Here is a 17,193-nt window from a genome sequence, read left to right on the forward strand (position 1 = left end):
CCACAGGTGGCATAACCATATATCCGCCTCTGATGGTGTCGTGTCCATTATTGAAAGGTTCCATTGTATTATGATTTGTAAGAGTAGTATGTAAATTGGTAGGCTGTAACGAGGGCCGCAACCAGGGGGCAACTGGCGAGTCTCGTGCCCCGGGCGCTGGACCCGAGGAGGTGCAAATTTAATTCTGAAACCTTCAATATTACAAGGGGGCACCAAAATGCGCGCTTGCCCCGGGTGACCAAGCATCTAGTTGCGGCCCCGGCTGTAACTTTCAACCTGGTAGGAGAGTCAAAAGCTCTCAATAACGATAACAGATAAATATTAAGAAAATTACATCCTTTTATTGGAACTGTTGTTTAATGACAATTCAACTGTTTTATAAAAATAACAAAATATTGCGGTAAAGACTGAGCAAACTCCTGAAATCGATAGACTGTATCGTAAGTAGGATTCAAGCAACGGATTAAGATGCAGAACTCGATGCACTGTTGTCGTCGTCATACTGTTGTTGTGAATATGAGTACAGCTCCATCTCTGCCTCAAAGATCAAATTATTAATCCTGTGCATTAGGATAGTTCGGTGACGCTCATTAAATTTCCGTAGCTTAGCGACAACGTGCTCCCCGAATGTCGAGCATTCATCACGAGAAATGCTACCATCAAGAATGTTGTAAGATTGAGTTGGCCTCGGGCGGTCTTCGATCCTCTTTGATTTCTTCATCTTTTTTGGAGCGACCAGAATTTTTCTTTTAGGCGTAGGCCTATCATTATTTTCATTACTAAGTAAAGGGGGCTCAGTTTTCGCAACTATCGAAGGAACTGCATTTTGTCCTCCGTCATCAGGAAGAAGTAGGTCTTCTTCGTCTAAAACCTGAAAAATATTAAGAGCAGTTATCAAACGAGCCGGGATTAAAAATTATAAATAGATTTACTGCGGAGAATTTTTCAAATGAGGGGAGGAGGCGGCTGCAGCGAGAAGTACTGGAACATATACCCTACAGTTCAGACATGTCACCTTCATTTATTTTGTTTCCCTTAACGAAGCATTTGAAAGCACGGGGCTAACATGAAAACTTGGTTTCCTCTCAGTTTACCGTACGCAGCCACGGTCCTATCAGCATAGAAGCAATTTAATATCATTTTATTTCTGAAGAGGTAGCTGTATGGAAATTAATAGTTGGGACGATTCATCGTCCTTCATCTTTGAACAAAAAACTGATTTTACCACTCAAGTGCAGAACTATGGAACAGCGATTGGCCTTACCAATAATACTGACGCCGCATTTCACTTAAAGATTTCGGATAAGTCAGATCGGGGTGTCAAGGAATCCTAGCAAACCCTAAACTGTAAGTCTGCGTGTATGTGTTCAAGTACTTTCATCTATATTTAAAGATGAAACTAGTAAACTGGTAATGAATGAATGGAGATCCCTCGGAGTGCGTCTACATCCGCGTGTTATGCGTTGTCCTTGTGAGTGGTTTGAAATTTTCCATCAATTTCTTCGGATGTCGAACTGGAACAGTCAAACTTGGGACGCCCTGTCATCACTCGGCTCATCAAAGAGACTTACGTTGCGCCTCTTGGATTTCGCATAGCGAAGGCTGGAGCAATGTTATCGCAACCACGTTGCACGTGGGCGGACAAAGTGGAAAGTCTCGCGTATTTATTCATTACCTTTCGGGCAGAGCGAGTAAGCATATTTAGACGCACTTTTATGATTCCAATTCAAAAGATACCGAGTCTGCTGTGGCGTGATTTTTACAAAGTGGAGACCACACAGAAAAATAACTTCAGCTGACTACCACTGCGTTGCGTAAGGGGGTTGCCGAACCTGGAACCTTGTGATGCGAATCCATCACGATGCCCACACGACCGCCCAAAGGCAATATTTAAGCAGTGTCAGCTCCTCCTCCTCCTTTAAGAGCAAAGCCGCTTGAAAGATGCAGCTTTGTTTAAGAGGCATGCATCGGCTTATGAAACAATTGGGAAGAGGTTGAGAGATGTCCTCTGCCTTCGGACCCAAATGCTATTACTGCTCGGGACCATTTTTAAGGGCTGCTCATGACGCACCGGAGTCGGTACCAGCAGTCGTCATCGCCCTGACAGAACCGGTTAATTGTAATTGTTTACGCTGGTATTTCAAGGTCGCGTTTTAGTTAAAAAGGTATTAGAGCAGTGACGTCACGCATCTGATCCGACACCATGCCCACAGAGCTAAGGTGGCAAGAGCAAGTTCAAAGGGATGAGACAGCCCTTACTATATATAGCCCCGGTTACTTCATCACACACATATATGTACTACAATTGTGACTATTATTTACCAAGTCCATGTCCCACATTTTGGTAAACAATAGTCAATAAGTTCTTGGCTAATAAAAGATGTTTGCTAAAAAAGCATTTAAAAAAAACCATAAAAGGTGAAACATTTACCTTTTCTTCTTTGTTGGTGGTGTGGTTGGGCGTGTTCTTGTGTTTTAGAAATCGAAAGAGGTTGTAAGCAAACCAGGAGCTCACGAAAACTCCTACATCCTCTGAAAACAAAATAGAAACGATTATAATAATACAATAATGAGGAAAATTTTGATTAACCGTGATTTTCTGAGATAAAGCCACGGCTTATACAGGCTGTCCCAAATTGATTGTACAGCAGATATCTCTGCAACCGTTGACTTTAGAAACATTATTTTAAACCGCAAAAAGTTTTCAAATAACGTGCGGTTACTCAAAATGTCCTAAATTTCCCAAGGGGTGGTATAAAAAAAAAGAAAAATTAACTTTTTATGTAGGCCCAGTGTCCTAAACCTTCCATCTAAGGAGATCTAAATGCGACTCTGAGAAGCCAGTTACCAAAAAATTGCATGAAGTATTTTTAAACGCAATGTTAATGGAGATATTTGACTTTAAACTTTTCGACATTTATCGCTGACGATTAAGGGTGTGGTTCAAAAATTGCGGATCACAAATTAAATTCAAAGTTGTGAAAAATTATGTAAGCGTCAAAATAATCTCAAAATTATGGTAATCATTGAGAATAAAAAATGAAATGGTTGAGTTCATTCTACTTGAAAACAGTCCCTAAAAATGGCAACTTTTGAGCAAATGAAAACTTGCCAACACAGTGATAAGTTGCCAAAACAAAATGATTTCATATATTCAATGAAAATATAAAATTTTGCTTTTGAAAAAAATATGATTTTTTTTTTACAAACGACTTTCCAGAGCTGGATCTACATTTCAATAATTGGAAGTTTTAACACACGAGAACTGCATGAAAAGTGAATATTTCTTTATAATTTTTTTTAAATATATACATACTGTATTGTAATTTTCAATACTTTCTAAAGGGCATATTTTTGCAAAATATTATTTTTACCTGTTTATTGGTTGCAGACAAAAGTGACTAAGAATGGCACCATTTTTTCATGGGTGACCAAGTTTACAAAATACAGACGTTTAGAGTCAGACAATGTTTCCGAGTTTTTAGCTGAGGTGAAGAAAATTTTCCATATTTCATAAAGTAGCATATTATTTTGTCATTCCACACAGATATTGAAACTCTGTGCGCAGAGAAACAACAGGTCTGTGCAGATGAAATAAAAGACGACGTGCCCCTATGTAGAGAAAAAAATAGAGACCATATTTCATCAGTTAGTATAAAATTTTTCCTTTCTCGCGAGCATCTCGGTGCCTATCATGGCCTCCCAAACCTACACCGAAGTCTTTATCTTGAGATCTCCTCTATGTCGAATTTATAGTGTAAACCAGGGGTTTTAAAACTTTTTTCACCCGCGGCCCCCTGTTTCCTATTCAGTGTTTGTCCACGAGCTCCACTGGCTAACTAGAGCTGTAATAAAGAATATTTTTGAAAAACCTTTGTCAGGGTGACCGCTCCACGGCGCTCCTGACAAAGATTGGAGGCGCACCCACGGTGCCGCGGCGCATGGTTTGAGAACCCCTGGTGTAAACAAATGGTGAGATTTATCCTAGGATCCCCATGATAGAACCCCACCTGACGACTTCCTTGAACTTTCATTGAGTGAAAAAATCTCGATCTACGGAATGAAAACATAAAAATTGGTGGAGGCAAAGTTGTCAACTATTGTTAAAATTCCTGGGAAAACATGTCAATGGCGGTCAAATGAAGCACTGCGAACTGCAGTGGATTAAAATGAATTCCATGAAATAAAATGCTCAAACACACACACGACAAATATGTGAGATGAATATCCTTATTATTTATTTCATTTTTTTGAAAGGGTGATCATCACGTATTCCCAAGAGATCATTACGATCTGCCCAGGGAGTTTGCAAGTGTTAATAGACATCCATGCCCGAACCTAGACTTGCACAGTCAGAGGCCAGCTCTCTAATCACTGGACTGCCAGACGGCAAAATATATTTTAATTTTGTTGTAAAATTATTGTAATTATCGCAATGTAATTTATGAGTTGAAAAATAATTTCAATCCTTGATTTCAATAAAGAATAAAAATCCAAGTAGGCTTCATTGAAAATACAGTCAACCCTCGGTTTACGAACTCAATTCGTTCCTGAAGCCCGTTCCTAAACCGAATTTTTCACGAACCGAAATAGTTTTTTCCGTAGGAATCGATTTAAAATGTATTAATTCGCTCCTGGGAACTCAAAGATTTCTAGTGTCAATTTTCACAACAATCCTTTACGCTCAAGTGCATAAATCATCATACTGACACTGTACAGGCGTTCCTCGCTTCACGATTAATAGGTTTCGCAAAATAGTCGCGTAAGACGAAATCGCGTTGAGTTGAATATTTTATATATATTTTTTATAATCGCCATAATAAATAAATGGCGATAAAACTATATGATAGTTTTACTTTGTGACTTCGAGGAATTCTATCCAATTTACGTCAGGGCCGTTATTTCAACTTTTTCCAGGTTCAGGGGGGGGGGGGGAGCAAATGTATGTAGTATATATATATGTGTATATATACATACACACAATCAAAAAATTTCTTCTCTGGTGGGCATGGACTCATTGCTTTCATTGCGTCCTCAATACTAGAACTGTGCCCGTTGTTTACTTTTTGACAGAATAATTTGCCTTCAAAAACTCTTTTGCGATTTCTCAAAACTTTTACATGCTGCTAAAAAAAAAAAGCTGCCCACAACAGAAAGGGGTTCGAGGGGCCATTGCCCTTCCCCCGGTTTTTAAAAATACACTAAAAATGGCATATATATATATATATATATATATACCCTCCACAATTACGGGCCTGATTTCCGTAAACATTTATTTATTAACTTTTTAGTGTGTTTAATCAGTTATGTAACAAAATTCGCAAAGAAAAATTTGCAAAGTTTTTTTTAGTTCTTGAATGGGAATTGCATATGGCATGTAAAACATCTCAGTTTCCCTGAAAACTTTTTCTGCTTTCTTATCTTCCTGGATACAACTGGCTAGTGGCGTCGGAGCCGGGGTTGCTCGGGCACCCACAGAATTTTGTAGAACAGGTTTGAGCTCTCTCAAAATTTAATTTAAAAAAAAAAGACAATTTATTACATTTATCTTAATACAACATTAAGATCAATCTGAGCACCCACCGGTATGGAACACTTCCGGCGCTAATGCACTTTGTGAATCCAACTGGCAAGAAGTCAAATACAAATTATATAAATAATCTATACCAGAATTTACACTTTACGGATATATCGGGCTTATACCCTATACCAGGGCAGCGCCGGACCCATGTCTAGTCTCACTAATTTCATCTGTTAATCTGAGTGGGTAAGGCACTTACTGCCAAGCTTTATAGATAAGCAGTATGAGCAATGCAGGGCATTGAGATGGATGTTTTCAGAAGCCATTGACTCTGTGTCAAAAATTATTGCAAAACGCCTCTGAAATTTTTTTGATGTGAAACGTTCTTATATAAAGTTTGAAATATCATGGGTCTGGATTCATGGGCTAGATAGAAAGAGTCGTATTTGGAGAAAAGATCTTGAAAAGAAAAAATAGCCATTCGGCTATAGACTTCTCAATTTTTTTTCGGATCTAATCCAATTTTTTCCGGCTTGAATGTTCGTAAACTAAGACAAAGTCCGTAAACCGAATCAGTTTCGGAAGCCGAAATTTACGCAAATCGAGGGTTCACTGACAGGGCCGTCTTAAGAGCATCGTGGGCTCTCGGGCCAAGTGATATTTCTGAGGTCCTACCTGACCAATTTTCGAAAAATTCAACTACTCCTTTTTTCGAGGACCCCGGGCCGTGCCCGGGTGGGCCCATGCGTTGAGGCGGCACTGTTCACTGATGAAAAAAAAAACCGAGGCATTTTTTTAGAAAAAAGTCGGGATGACCAAAATTACGTCAACATTCCGGTAAATACAGGACATATGGTTATAGTAATTATGACGCGTGTGTGAAAAGATTAATTCAAAACTTCCATCGGCCAATCAAAAAATTTCTTTTCAGGTGGGCAGGGACTCATTGCTTTCATTGCGTCCTCAAGACTAGAACTGTGCCCGTTGTTTACTTTTTGACAGCATAATTTGCTCCCAAAAACTTTTTTGCGATTTCTCGAAACTTTTACATGCTTCTCAAAAAAAAGCTGCCCACAACAGAAATAAATAAGAAAATATTGAACAATCATAAGCAATATTTAAATAAACACAAATCACTAAATAAAAATTAACTGAGGAGATTAAAAAATTTTCATCTTTACTGTAGCACTCACCTATCGTTTTTCTTTCTTTGATCTTCTCCCTCCTGTATGAAGACAAGAGGGAAGTCATCTTGTTTTTAGCTTCGTACACTTCGCACGCCATACCAATCGCAATATCATCCCAAGCAGCGTTTTTTTTACTTTTAATGTGATAGTTATTGTCCTTTCGATCCCAAAGTTCCGGTTTTTGACGGTAAAGATTGATCAGTTTTTCGATCTGCTCGTGATTCCACTCGAAACTCATTTTTTCGTAGTCAATTTTTTTCAACAAAAAAAATCAGAATCGACTACGATGCGCTGCGCCGCGCCGCTTCTCTTTGTTTGGTTCTGCGCCGCGTCATTGGTGCGGTCACTCCTTAGGTCGCGCGCATGCGCAACCTCGTACTTCGGAAAACCCTCCCGCGCGCACAGAATTTCAATCCGCGCTGTGAGGGTTTCCGTGTCAAAGCATCGTAGAGAGTCTATCTTGAGTCAGGAGGCGTTCTTGTTCATGTACGAAAGGATCGTTCCGTATTTCCCTGCTCTTAAACGTTAACCTTTTAGCGGCCAATGTTCCATTAACACATCGGTTTTATAATTAGAAAAAAAATATTTTTCTTACACGTAAAAAAAATTGATTTTCTTTCCCTGAACGTGTGACATTCCAAACTCCAAATTTATCTATCATTATACAAGTACAAAAATATGAGAAAAATATAGAAAAAAAAAACCTAGGGGAGTCAAGTAAAAAAATAGCCCATTCCAGTAAATGCTGGTAAATATTAGTATGGGAAACAAAATGTTTAACGGATAACACTGAATATTATAGTACTGGATAAATGTATTTTAAAAAAATTCTCAGCAACAGAGGAGTGCAATTTAAAAAGTTTTACATGCTGCATCAAGGAAAAAAACCCATATATTTTGGATGTTAGAGTGAAAAAGCAAGAACAAATAGATGCCGCAACAAGAACAAAATTTCACTCATTTCAGTAATTACATCAAAAATTCAATTCTTTTTTAAATCGCCTATTTTTTGAAGAAGAATAAAATGTAATTGTTTTGATTTTTTAATTTCAATGTTGTTTTTATGGGTATCGCGACTATGTCAGAAAACATACAAGAATTTTTTTCCGTGAATATATTTTATGGTTGATATTTCTAAACTAAAGGATCATAATTGGAAAAATTAATAAAATCAATTCAAATATTCGAGTGCGGGTTATTACACATATACGACGGCGCGTCTTATCTGTGCAGCTGCTTGTTTTTGGAATAGAAATAAATTTTTTCAAAATTAATTTTTCACATAATAATCTGTCACAAATTTTTTAAATATTAATTGGAATAACACTTTTTTTTTAAATTCACAAATTTTTTGAATAAGTTTCACTGTTCTGAAGTGGTTTTTGTTTGTTGGTAAAGAAGTGGTTCTGGCTAGCCATGACCACCCCCCTCCCCACAAGGGTGGGGCTTACGGACAACACCCCCTGTTGATAAGATATCCATAAGGGGTGTTGTTACAGCTGAGCAGAGCCATTTATGACCCATTTGTGACCACTCTTTCAATTCGCGACGAAATTGCACAAGTTTTTTTATATGTGATAACTGGTGTTGCTTAAATAAAATATTTGAGAAGTTTAAAAAAATCAGACATTAATTTAGCAGGGAAGGGGGGGGGGGGTTGTGATCTATGTAAATTTCCAATTATCCAATTAATTAAATTTCCAATTAATATACAGTCGATCCCCTCTTATAACGTTCCCACTTAGAACGTTTTCCGGCTTACTACTACTTACTTTCGTGGTCACACGCACAAAACACTCAACCTTATTCTCATTACGATTTCATTTGAAAGCGCTTTTGCGCTTACATTTTTTCATGACAATTTTTTTTTGAAAAACGTTATAAGCGGGATCCAGTGCCGTCTTAACGCATGGGATGACACGGGCACGTCCAGGGTGCCTCAAGAGAAGAAGGGCCCTACAAAAATGAGATCTGGTTGAAATTTCCTAGAATTTACCAGGTAGGGTCACAGAAAAATCACTTGGCCCGGGGGGGGGGGGTGCCCATCACGCTCTTAAGAAGACCCTGGCGGGATCCACTGTAAACGAATTAAGTTAATTTAATTAAGATAACTAGTAATTATTGTTTTGAGAAACCTCATGTAGCATTTAGAAAAATATATATTTCTGTTCGTAGTTAATGGGGAAAAAATTCCAGATCGAAAATCAGGATAAAATTTCCAAAAAAGAATTCATATTTGAAAAGTCATAAAAAAAACAACAAATTTCTTTGTAAAAAACTTTAAAAAATGTGACATTCTCTCATTTAGACCTTTTGATAGCCAAAAAAGGTCGTTTCATACTAAAAATTTGAAAATTAATTGAAAAAACTAACAAGCAAATAACATTGCGCAAACGCAACATTCAGTCAAAAATGGTTGAGGGGAAAAACTCCTTCAAAGGAAATTCTTTAGGGTTATTTTTCTTATGTGATATAAAAAACATCACTCTTTTCTTCAATTTTAATTTCCAAAAGCAGCCGTTATTCTGAGGTTAACGTGAATGTTAAATATTCCAATGAAATGGATGGGGGGACATTGTATGGACATTGTATCAACTATATTACTGAATATTCTGTTCCAAGAAAATGAGGCCGTTGCTCGGCGGTTACCGTTGTTCGGAGGTGATCTTTATTGAAGGTTCTACCGTACGGCAGATTTAAGGGGAATGGCAAAAATTTTAGACAAACAAATTTTATACTGTAATAAAATTATTGAATTTTATAGTGTAGGGAGGCGTTGCAGGTTTGTTGCTCTCTTTAGAGTGGGAAGGGGTTCTCCACTTCCCCCCCCCCTCCCACCTCCATAGGCGTACGTAGAATTTTCTCATTTGGAGGGTTTCAGTTTTTTTTAAAGACGGGGGGGGGGGTTACATTTTTTCCTGCAAAATAACATTATCATCTCGGCTTGAGGGGGCATTAGAACCACAAAACCCCCCTTTGCGTACGCCAATGCCCCCCCCCCCCCCTGCAAAAATCTTAGTTATGGCCCTGCATTTTCAAGAAATGCCAATGGCGGTATTGCATTTCGGTTTTTAGAAATTTCCTTGTACAGTATTTTGTTTGGCTTTTGTCATTGAAATAAACTTAAAAAAATTCTTTAATTTATCGATAGAGGGCGTTTAGATGGCATCATCTGATATAAAGCATGTTTACTTTATTACATATTTAACCTTCCATTGCTCTGTCTATTTCCATTCAAGATTTAGGAGGGTTTGATTTAATCCCATGCACATTTTCTGTTTATCAAGATCTATATTGTTTCGATAATTGCATTGTTGGGAAAAAAACTATTGTGCGTGGGGTAACTTCTGATATCATTGTTGTACAATCGTTATAGTGATTTCAAGGTCACATCAAAACATTGCTGAACGCTGGCCTTGCTCAAGGTCATTTTAAGAGAGTATTGTTGTGGAATGATGTTTCATTTTTCCAACATGGTCACTAAGCAACAATGCTGTTGATGAAGGAAAGAAAATTACAGACAGCGCCTCTAGCAGAAAATGAAGGAACTGTTTGTGATCATCGCATCTCCGGAAAATTTTTTCCCAGAGTTCTTTTTAAAATTATTTTCGCAGGCAGGACTTAGGGTCCCTGGATGAACACGACTTTTTGGGGGGCCCTTTTTTTCGCAATCTTTGAGGTGGAGGGACATGGAGGGCCCATCACCCCTCTCCCAAAACGATTAAAAATTAAAAATGTTTGTTAAAAATATAAATTAATATTGCCCGGGGGCCTCGGGCCTCATGATAATGAGATCTGGTTAAAATTTTCGAGATTAAGCATCTAAATTGATAGGCAGGCCTGTCCAGCCAGTTAGGGGCTTCAGGAAAATCACTTTGCCTGAGAGACCTGCTCTCAAGACGGCCCTCGTACTTTCGTCTTCTATGGTCAAAGGCGGAACACGGGAGGGAGGAGTGATAGGAATGATCGTACTCCACCCCCCCCCCCCCGTTCAATGAAAAAATGTTGTTATTGGCATAGGAGGGCGGAAGTGAACATTCATCCCCCTCGTTCACTATACGCAGTGATTCGCCCTCCCCCTGTTCGAGGAGCCTGCATCCGCTATGCCTATGGTCCGGGACGAAGGATGAACCCCCTATAAATTTACTTACAGGGTTGCAACTAGGTGAGGGCAGGAGCCTGATGCCAGGGGAAGGGCGTCATATATATTTTTTATTTATTCAAAATTACGAGGGGTAGGGTGGCAAAATGGGTACTTGCCCCGGACGACAAAGTCAGAAGCCTCCTAGATACAACTAGCTACTACCTAGTCTATCTAGAAGGCTTTGCCTCTATTTACTACGAAAGGACTGGCGAAAAATTTTGAAAGGGGGACCTATCGGGGATCCCGAGATTCTCACTCCAGGATGGGGGGGGGGGGGTCCGTCGCTCTATATTTTTCCTCTATTCTTAAACACAGTGTAACTTCCCATAACGAACACATGGTCCCCACATCCTGCAGTAGGACCCTAGGCCGTAAAACCAGCCATGACCCGGGCTCTGTCCCATGAGGGATATAAGCACTGTACCCCGGAGGGTTGGGCCCCTAAGCTGGATCATCTGAGGTAGACATGAAACGTTGGAGGGGGGGGTACAAGATAATTAAAGCTGTAGAGGGACATAGTGATAATGATGCTAATTCAGAAAAATGCATAAACAGTCAACTCCACCATTGACACTGGGGGGGGGGGGTGCTCCCCGTCTCTCCACCCATGGCTGGGATCCTCTATAGTAAGTTTATAGTGTGGAAGAACAAAAAATGATTAGAATCGTCAAGGTCTCCCGGGACTGGATTCCTCTTAGCCCATGTCCCTTGTGGAGAGCCATGGCGGACACCTACCAGGGAAAGGACTTTTTTGATTAACGGACACCTCCCCGTTAGCAGACTAAAATTTTCGCTCCCAGGGGCAGGAAGTGCTGTCTTAATTCATGGGCTCACCCGGGCACGGCCCAGAGGTCTGAAGTACAGAGGGATCTCATAATAGTAAGATCTGCATCGGTTATTGAGAATAATTTATGTAAATTTGGAAGACATTTGAGAAAAAATCACTTGGCCCGAGAGCTTATGATGCTCTTGAGATGGCCGTGTGGGCAGGGCCGCAATTAGATACTTTGTTAGCACGCATTGACAGTTTTGACAGATTTGTAGCACGCAGTTTGGCGTCCATGTGTAATGTAGAAGTAGGTAGTGGCGTCTCGGAGCAGGGGGTGCTCGAACACCCACAGAATTCATTCAGAAATCAAAATTTCTTACATGAAATGCTTGGCTAATCGGGGCAAGCACGCATTTTGGCAACCCCTTGTAATGTTGAAGGATAGGCCAAAGAATGAAATTTGCGCCCTTCTGGTCCGGCGCCCAGGGAACCAGACTCGCCTGCTCCCCCCCCCACCCCTAGTTGCAGCCCTTTCCCTACGTAAAGATCAAGACGAGCACTCACAAGTTCCAAACATCTTCCTAAGCCCTGGAAGTAGGAGTTGAATAAATTCGGTGCCTCTTCTAATCCTTCGTCCGGGAACTACAGTTCCGCCTGCTCCCATCCCCCCCCTCCTTAGTTGCCGCCCATCCTAACCAAGGGTGTCCGCTATTGAGAGGTTCTACTGTATCGGGACCTCTAAAAATAAAACATCTGTAGGAGATCGATATCGTTGAAAGCAGGGCGCCATGCATGAAATGAACACTGTGCGTGACTCGGGACAGGGCTCGTCGTCCGCATGCAGTGCCCTCTTCCAGGCATTTCCGCGACTGTTCCAGAAAAAGGCAATAATATTTCTCCCGCTATGCGCCCCGGAACAGTCCTTGCGGAGGAACGTTAAACTGCGAACCTCCAATCGATACACGTGCAGCTAGCCATTGAACGGCGGGGTCCCCTCCACTTGACTCGAGGACACCGTTACAGAGACCGGATATATAAATTACTAAAAAAGAAATCCCTCCCTCCATTAATTTATACTTCGGCCAGGGAGTTGGTTGGTCAACGTTCAATGGTCAGCGGGCATCACCATCACCGCATAAAAAGCCAACAAATGTTTCAATGCGTCATTTGACGTCATCGACGTTACGAAAATCAGCTGTTTATCTGCTACCGGAAACTACGTCCTGTGTGACGCGTTCACGCTCCTCAAGGTAAACCCTCAAATTCCTCTTTATGTAAGAAATCATGATATACACATCCGCCGGAGAAAATAAATCCACCATTAAATCCACTTAAAAATTAAAAACGTCTCTAAATTATTAAATTAAATTGTATATTTGTTATATAAGGGTTAATAAATACTCATCGATTAATGTAATGCACGGTGTTTTTTAGTACATGCATAGAAATGCATTGCACTCTTTGCTTCCTCGATGCGGATTGATACACGCTGTTAACTTTTTACCCCGGGGTCTCTCGATCGAGAGAGGAGTGAAGAGAGTTTTATCACATCTCAGAGATAACAACATGGCCGAAACGTATTGGTCATGAGCGGAGCTTCTTCCCAATCGATTAATTTTAAACGAATAAATAAGTTTATTTAGTGCGGTTTTTTTAAAAATTAATTTGAATAATTTCAAATTCCGTTTTGCATATCGTAATATATTCCGAGGATCGCCATGTCTTGCGGTGCAGTTAATTTATTCCGGTAAGTTCAAACAATCTGTTCCGGTCGTCTCAATCGGTTCTGTGTTTTAAAAAACAAATTTTAAAGGCTGGGGACTTTGATGTGAGGAGGGGAGGGGGCCTCCTACGCTAGGCCGTCTTAAAAGCATCGTGGGGCATCCGGGCGAAGTGATTTTTCAGAGGGCCCCCCCATCCTGGCTAGACATACCTGCCTACCCAATTTCCATGCTTATTCTTGAAATATTTTAATCAGATTTCATTTTCCTGAGTAATCTGTTCTCGTGCACAGGGTTGTACCCCGGGGGGGGGGGGGAGGGAATTTGATGTAGACATTGCCCCCATATCCTGGAGCATGGCCCTTAGACTGGGGTCTTTGGTGGGCACTAACGCAAAGGCCCACCCGAGTACGGCCTGGGGGACTCAAGAGAAGAGGGCCTCAGAAAAACGAGTAGTTGTTGAATTTTTTGAGAATTTTCCAGAGAGGCTTCAGAAAAATCACTTGGCCCCGGGGGGTGGGGGGCATGATGTTCTTAAGATGGCCCTACCCCTACAAAACTGAGGTTAATGGTGTTCTGTGGATCAATGAATGTTTGAATTAGAGGCCTCAACAAAAAAAAAACCCTCCCCCATGACTCATAGGGTTGGAGAATTTTTGTGGGTAAGCCAGTAGGCTTATTTAGAAGAGTTGATCAACTTTGCCCAAGAATATTAAGAAGACACCAACGAATAAGGCAAATACACGAAAATAAAAGTCCTCTGAAGAATGGCACCCATTGGTGTTGAAATGCATTAGGACTTTTATTTTCGTGTATTTGCCTTATTCATTAGTGTCGTCTTAATAGTAGGCTTATTGTTTGTATTCGGAGGGCCTTAACCAAACAAAAGTTGGTCTCTACTGTGACTAAAGTCAGATGTTTCGTGGGTTAGTGAATATGTGGTGCTTAAATTTGGGGCTTTATAACCAAAGTAGACACCCCCTTTTGACTAGGGATGAAGATGAATATTGAAATTTGGGGCCTTAACGAAAAATTGCCCAATATGACTAGGGTTGAAAATTTGTTTTGCGAATCAGTTTTTTGTTTTTTAATTTGGGAGCTTTGGACAAAGTAGTGCCTTCCTCCTTGTATGACTTGGACCAAGGGTGTTTTGTTTAGATCGACGGATATCTGTTTAAATTTGGGAGAAGGGAGTGTTAACCGAAGTATCTCCCTTTTACGATTGGGGTTGATGATTTTTTGTGAATAAGTCAATGTTTAAATTAAAAAGCCCCCAACAAAAACAGGCTGCAATCAAGGTTCAGATTTTTCATAAGCCAGTTAATGTTTGTATACATTTTTTTTGGGGGGGGGGGGTACCTGGGGTGAAGAGCTGACTCCCCCTACTTATTCATGCTGGAATCAATCCCAAGAAGTATAATTGCAAAGAAATCTTAAAGATCCTTAACACTAGAACTAGTTCATTGATTCATTTGTTTTTAATGTATTGGAAATTTGTTATTGTATTTCTCTGCATTAGCTGGTAAACAGCGAGGGAGACCAGCATGCGGGGAAATTTGAGTCAGAGAAACCAGAAAATTCTCAAATTTCTGAACATTACAAATCTGTTGAATTGACTGATTGTCTGTGTTCTTTGCATTTCAGGATCCTCAGTATTTTACGAACTGCGTTGGAGACAGCCCAAATTTCACTTTCACTAGAGGTGCATTTATGGTTTTGTCACCTACAGGCTATGTAAATTTTGCTGCCGTTCTCCCATTCTAGTCTAATTTTCTTGATTAATTTTTTCTCGAATTTGCCACACTGTGTTATATTCTCGCCTGGCACCTCTTTCCTCACTCTTGCAAATACAGCTGTGTCTCTAAAGTCACACTTTTAGTCACTCGCATTCTTGAACACTGTTTTGGTCAATCACTGATATTACCGTGTGAAGAGTACATTTATTTTTATTTGAATTCTATGGTTTTTAAATTATGGCTGTCAAAAAATAAGAGTTTATTACGCTTCATAAAATTTGTATTTTTTTACAATGTGAATTGTCATTCACAAAATTGCTTGAAGGGATATGTCGCTGTGAAACAATATATGCAGTCTAACCTTATTAATAGCGAAGTTCATTACAATGACAGTTTTTCCCCATGATTGTGAGCTCTTATTACACAGGACTCTTACTGTCTTTAAAATGGAATGTTTTGTATTGTTTTGCAATGAGCCCTCAGCTGACTGAAAATGATCTGCAGAGAAAATTCCCACTATGTTCTACATAGTTTTTTCCCTTTTCTTAAAATTGTTCTCAAGATTGTTTTACAGAATCACTGACATACAACATAGTTTATAGTATATTTTGCTTTGGTGCTTACTGTATTTTAATTTAAGCAACTGTTACTGAAATTGGATGATAAAAATCAATGAGTGAAAAAAATTGGTGAAGTTTTCAAACTTAGATTCAATAGTTGTTGGCAAGTCTGATAAAGAAAAATCTGAGAAAATTGTTGAATGGTTATTACTGAAACCCCTGTGGGGGGGGGGCTATTATAGTTATTATATTCCCCTGTGGCACTTCTAATGATTCGGTACATGTTGTGAACCTGATGCGACGTTTATACCTGTGTAATGCTTGTTACGCGTAGTGCTGCCATCAGTTTCTCTAATTAGGAGTGAAGTGTAATGATTGAATAATTACTGCATCATTATAGGCCTGTTGTTCTCTGTGGCGAGACTTTTCAGCAAGAGATCGGTTTGCATTTGTGTTTCATAGTTGGGAACCACAGAAAACCAATTTCAGCCGACCACCACTGCGGCGACAAGGGTTTGAACCCGGGTCCTCATGATGAGGTTTCATTACTATGCCTACTCGACCACCACCACAGTGACTTGATTGGCTGCTGGAGAATGTTTATTCAACATTGCGAAAATTTGCTAAATATTTCTGCGGTTTGCATGCTGCTTCTGTATATGAGGCTGTTATTTTGGGTACTAGTATACAGCCATAATGTAAATGAAACTGCAGTAAAACCCATCTTTATCTGAATCTCCAATCACCGAAACAACTAGAATAATTTTTTACTTATGCATATCCAAAGATACATGCAGAGAGGGTGAGTGATCACACGAGGTCAGTGATCAAAGAATAGGTTCAGATAGTTTATAAGGTAATTGTGTTAAATTTATGTGAAATTACATGAATGAAGTGAGCAATTTCTACAGTGTTCAGTATTTTATTAACTTTAAAACTCTTTACTTTATCCTTTTTTGCAGTTCTATGAAGATATTTATTCATATCCGCATTTTGAGAGTTTTATCCCCCTCTAGTTCAGATAAGATTTTCTTCTGCATTCAAATCCCAATCATAATCATTATTTTGCTCCCATTGGTTATTCGTTGCTCACTGAAATATTTGTTTCTGTGTAAACATGGCATAAAAACATTCAAACTTGGAATGGGACTAGTAAAGTTTTCTACAAAAATTTCATTTTTTATTTGGTTATAGCTTGACCTCCATGTGTAAAACCCCACTGATTGCATATTCAGCATATCTTACATTAAACTCTCTCAGAAATATCTTTCTCACGTATTTCAAGCATGTATCATTACAGATATAGAAAATGCTATGTGAGAATTCGTGAACATTCAAATTACTATTGAAACTTTCAACGCAATTTTAACCATAAAATACTTTGAGATAGGTGAATTGCAAAAATCATTGCAACTGAAAGTAGAATTAACATATTAATTAAATGTCTGCTGTATTGGGTGGTTTTATTATCCTCATAAATGACCACCAATTTGAAATCTGGGAAGGGGAGCATCCTCGAATGATATTACTGGATTTTAGCAGTTGGGATTTTCGA

At 39.5% G+C, this 17,193-nt stretch overlaps 2 protein-coding genes across 3 annotated transcripts in view; one reads left to right on the forward strand and one right to left on the reverse strand.

Annotated features, from left to right (window-relative positions):
• Positions 1–319: 319 nt before the first annotated feature.
• LOC149089785 (uncharacterized) lies at positions 320–7,246 on the reverse strand. The gene is made up of 3 exons (XM_089235375.1): positions 6,715–7,246; positions 2,432–2,532; positions 320–871 (listed from the first exon to the last, which is right to left on the reverse strand). Exons 1-3 carry the CDS (start codon positions 6,944–6,946, stop codon positions 464–466), a joined length of 741 nt encoding a protein of 246 aa, XP_089091501.1. The 5' UTR covers positions 6,947–7,246; the 3' UTR covers positions 320–463.
• Positions 7,247–12,587: 5,341 nt separating this feature from the next.
• LOC149089786 (phosphoenolpyruvate carboxykinase [GTP], mitochondrial-like) overlaps positions 12,588–17,193 on the forward strand; it is a 32,273-nt gene continuing 27,667 nt past the window's right edge. The window contains exon 1 of one of the 2 annotated variants that reach the window (XM_089247357.1): positions 12,588–12,871. In XM_089247357.1, coding sequence (XP_089103483.1) covers positions 12,780–12,871 — 92 coding nt within the window. In that variant the 5' untranslated portion in view covers positions 12,588–12,779. The other variant, XM_089247381.1, reaches the window with a different exon arrangement.

This window comes from Pholcus phalangioides, unplaced genomic scaffold, assembly GCF_987345545.1.
Source record: "Pholcus phalangioides strain wild (caught in Gottingen) unplaced genomic scaffold, Ppha-v1.0 ptg000001l_1, whole genome shotgun sequence".
NCBI classification, from domain to species: domain Eukaryota; kingdom Metazoa; phylum Arthropoda; class Arachnida; order Araneae; family Pholcidae; genus Pholcus; species Pholcus phalangioides.

Coding starts and splice junctions, on each gene's coding strand:
- LOC149089785 (XM_089235375.1), bottom strand. CDS start 6,946: ATGAGTTTCGAGTGGAATCACGAGCAGATCGAAAAACTGATCAATCTT. Junction 2,533..6,714: donor CAAAGAAAGAAAAACGATAG/GTGAGTGCTACA, acceptor TTTTGTTTTCAG/AGGATGTAGGAGTTTTCGTG. Junction 872..2,431: donor CCACCAACAAAGAAGAAAAG/GTAAATGTTTCA, acceptor AATATTTTTCAG/GTTTTAGACGAAGAAGACCT.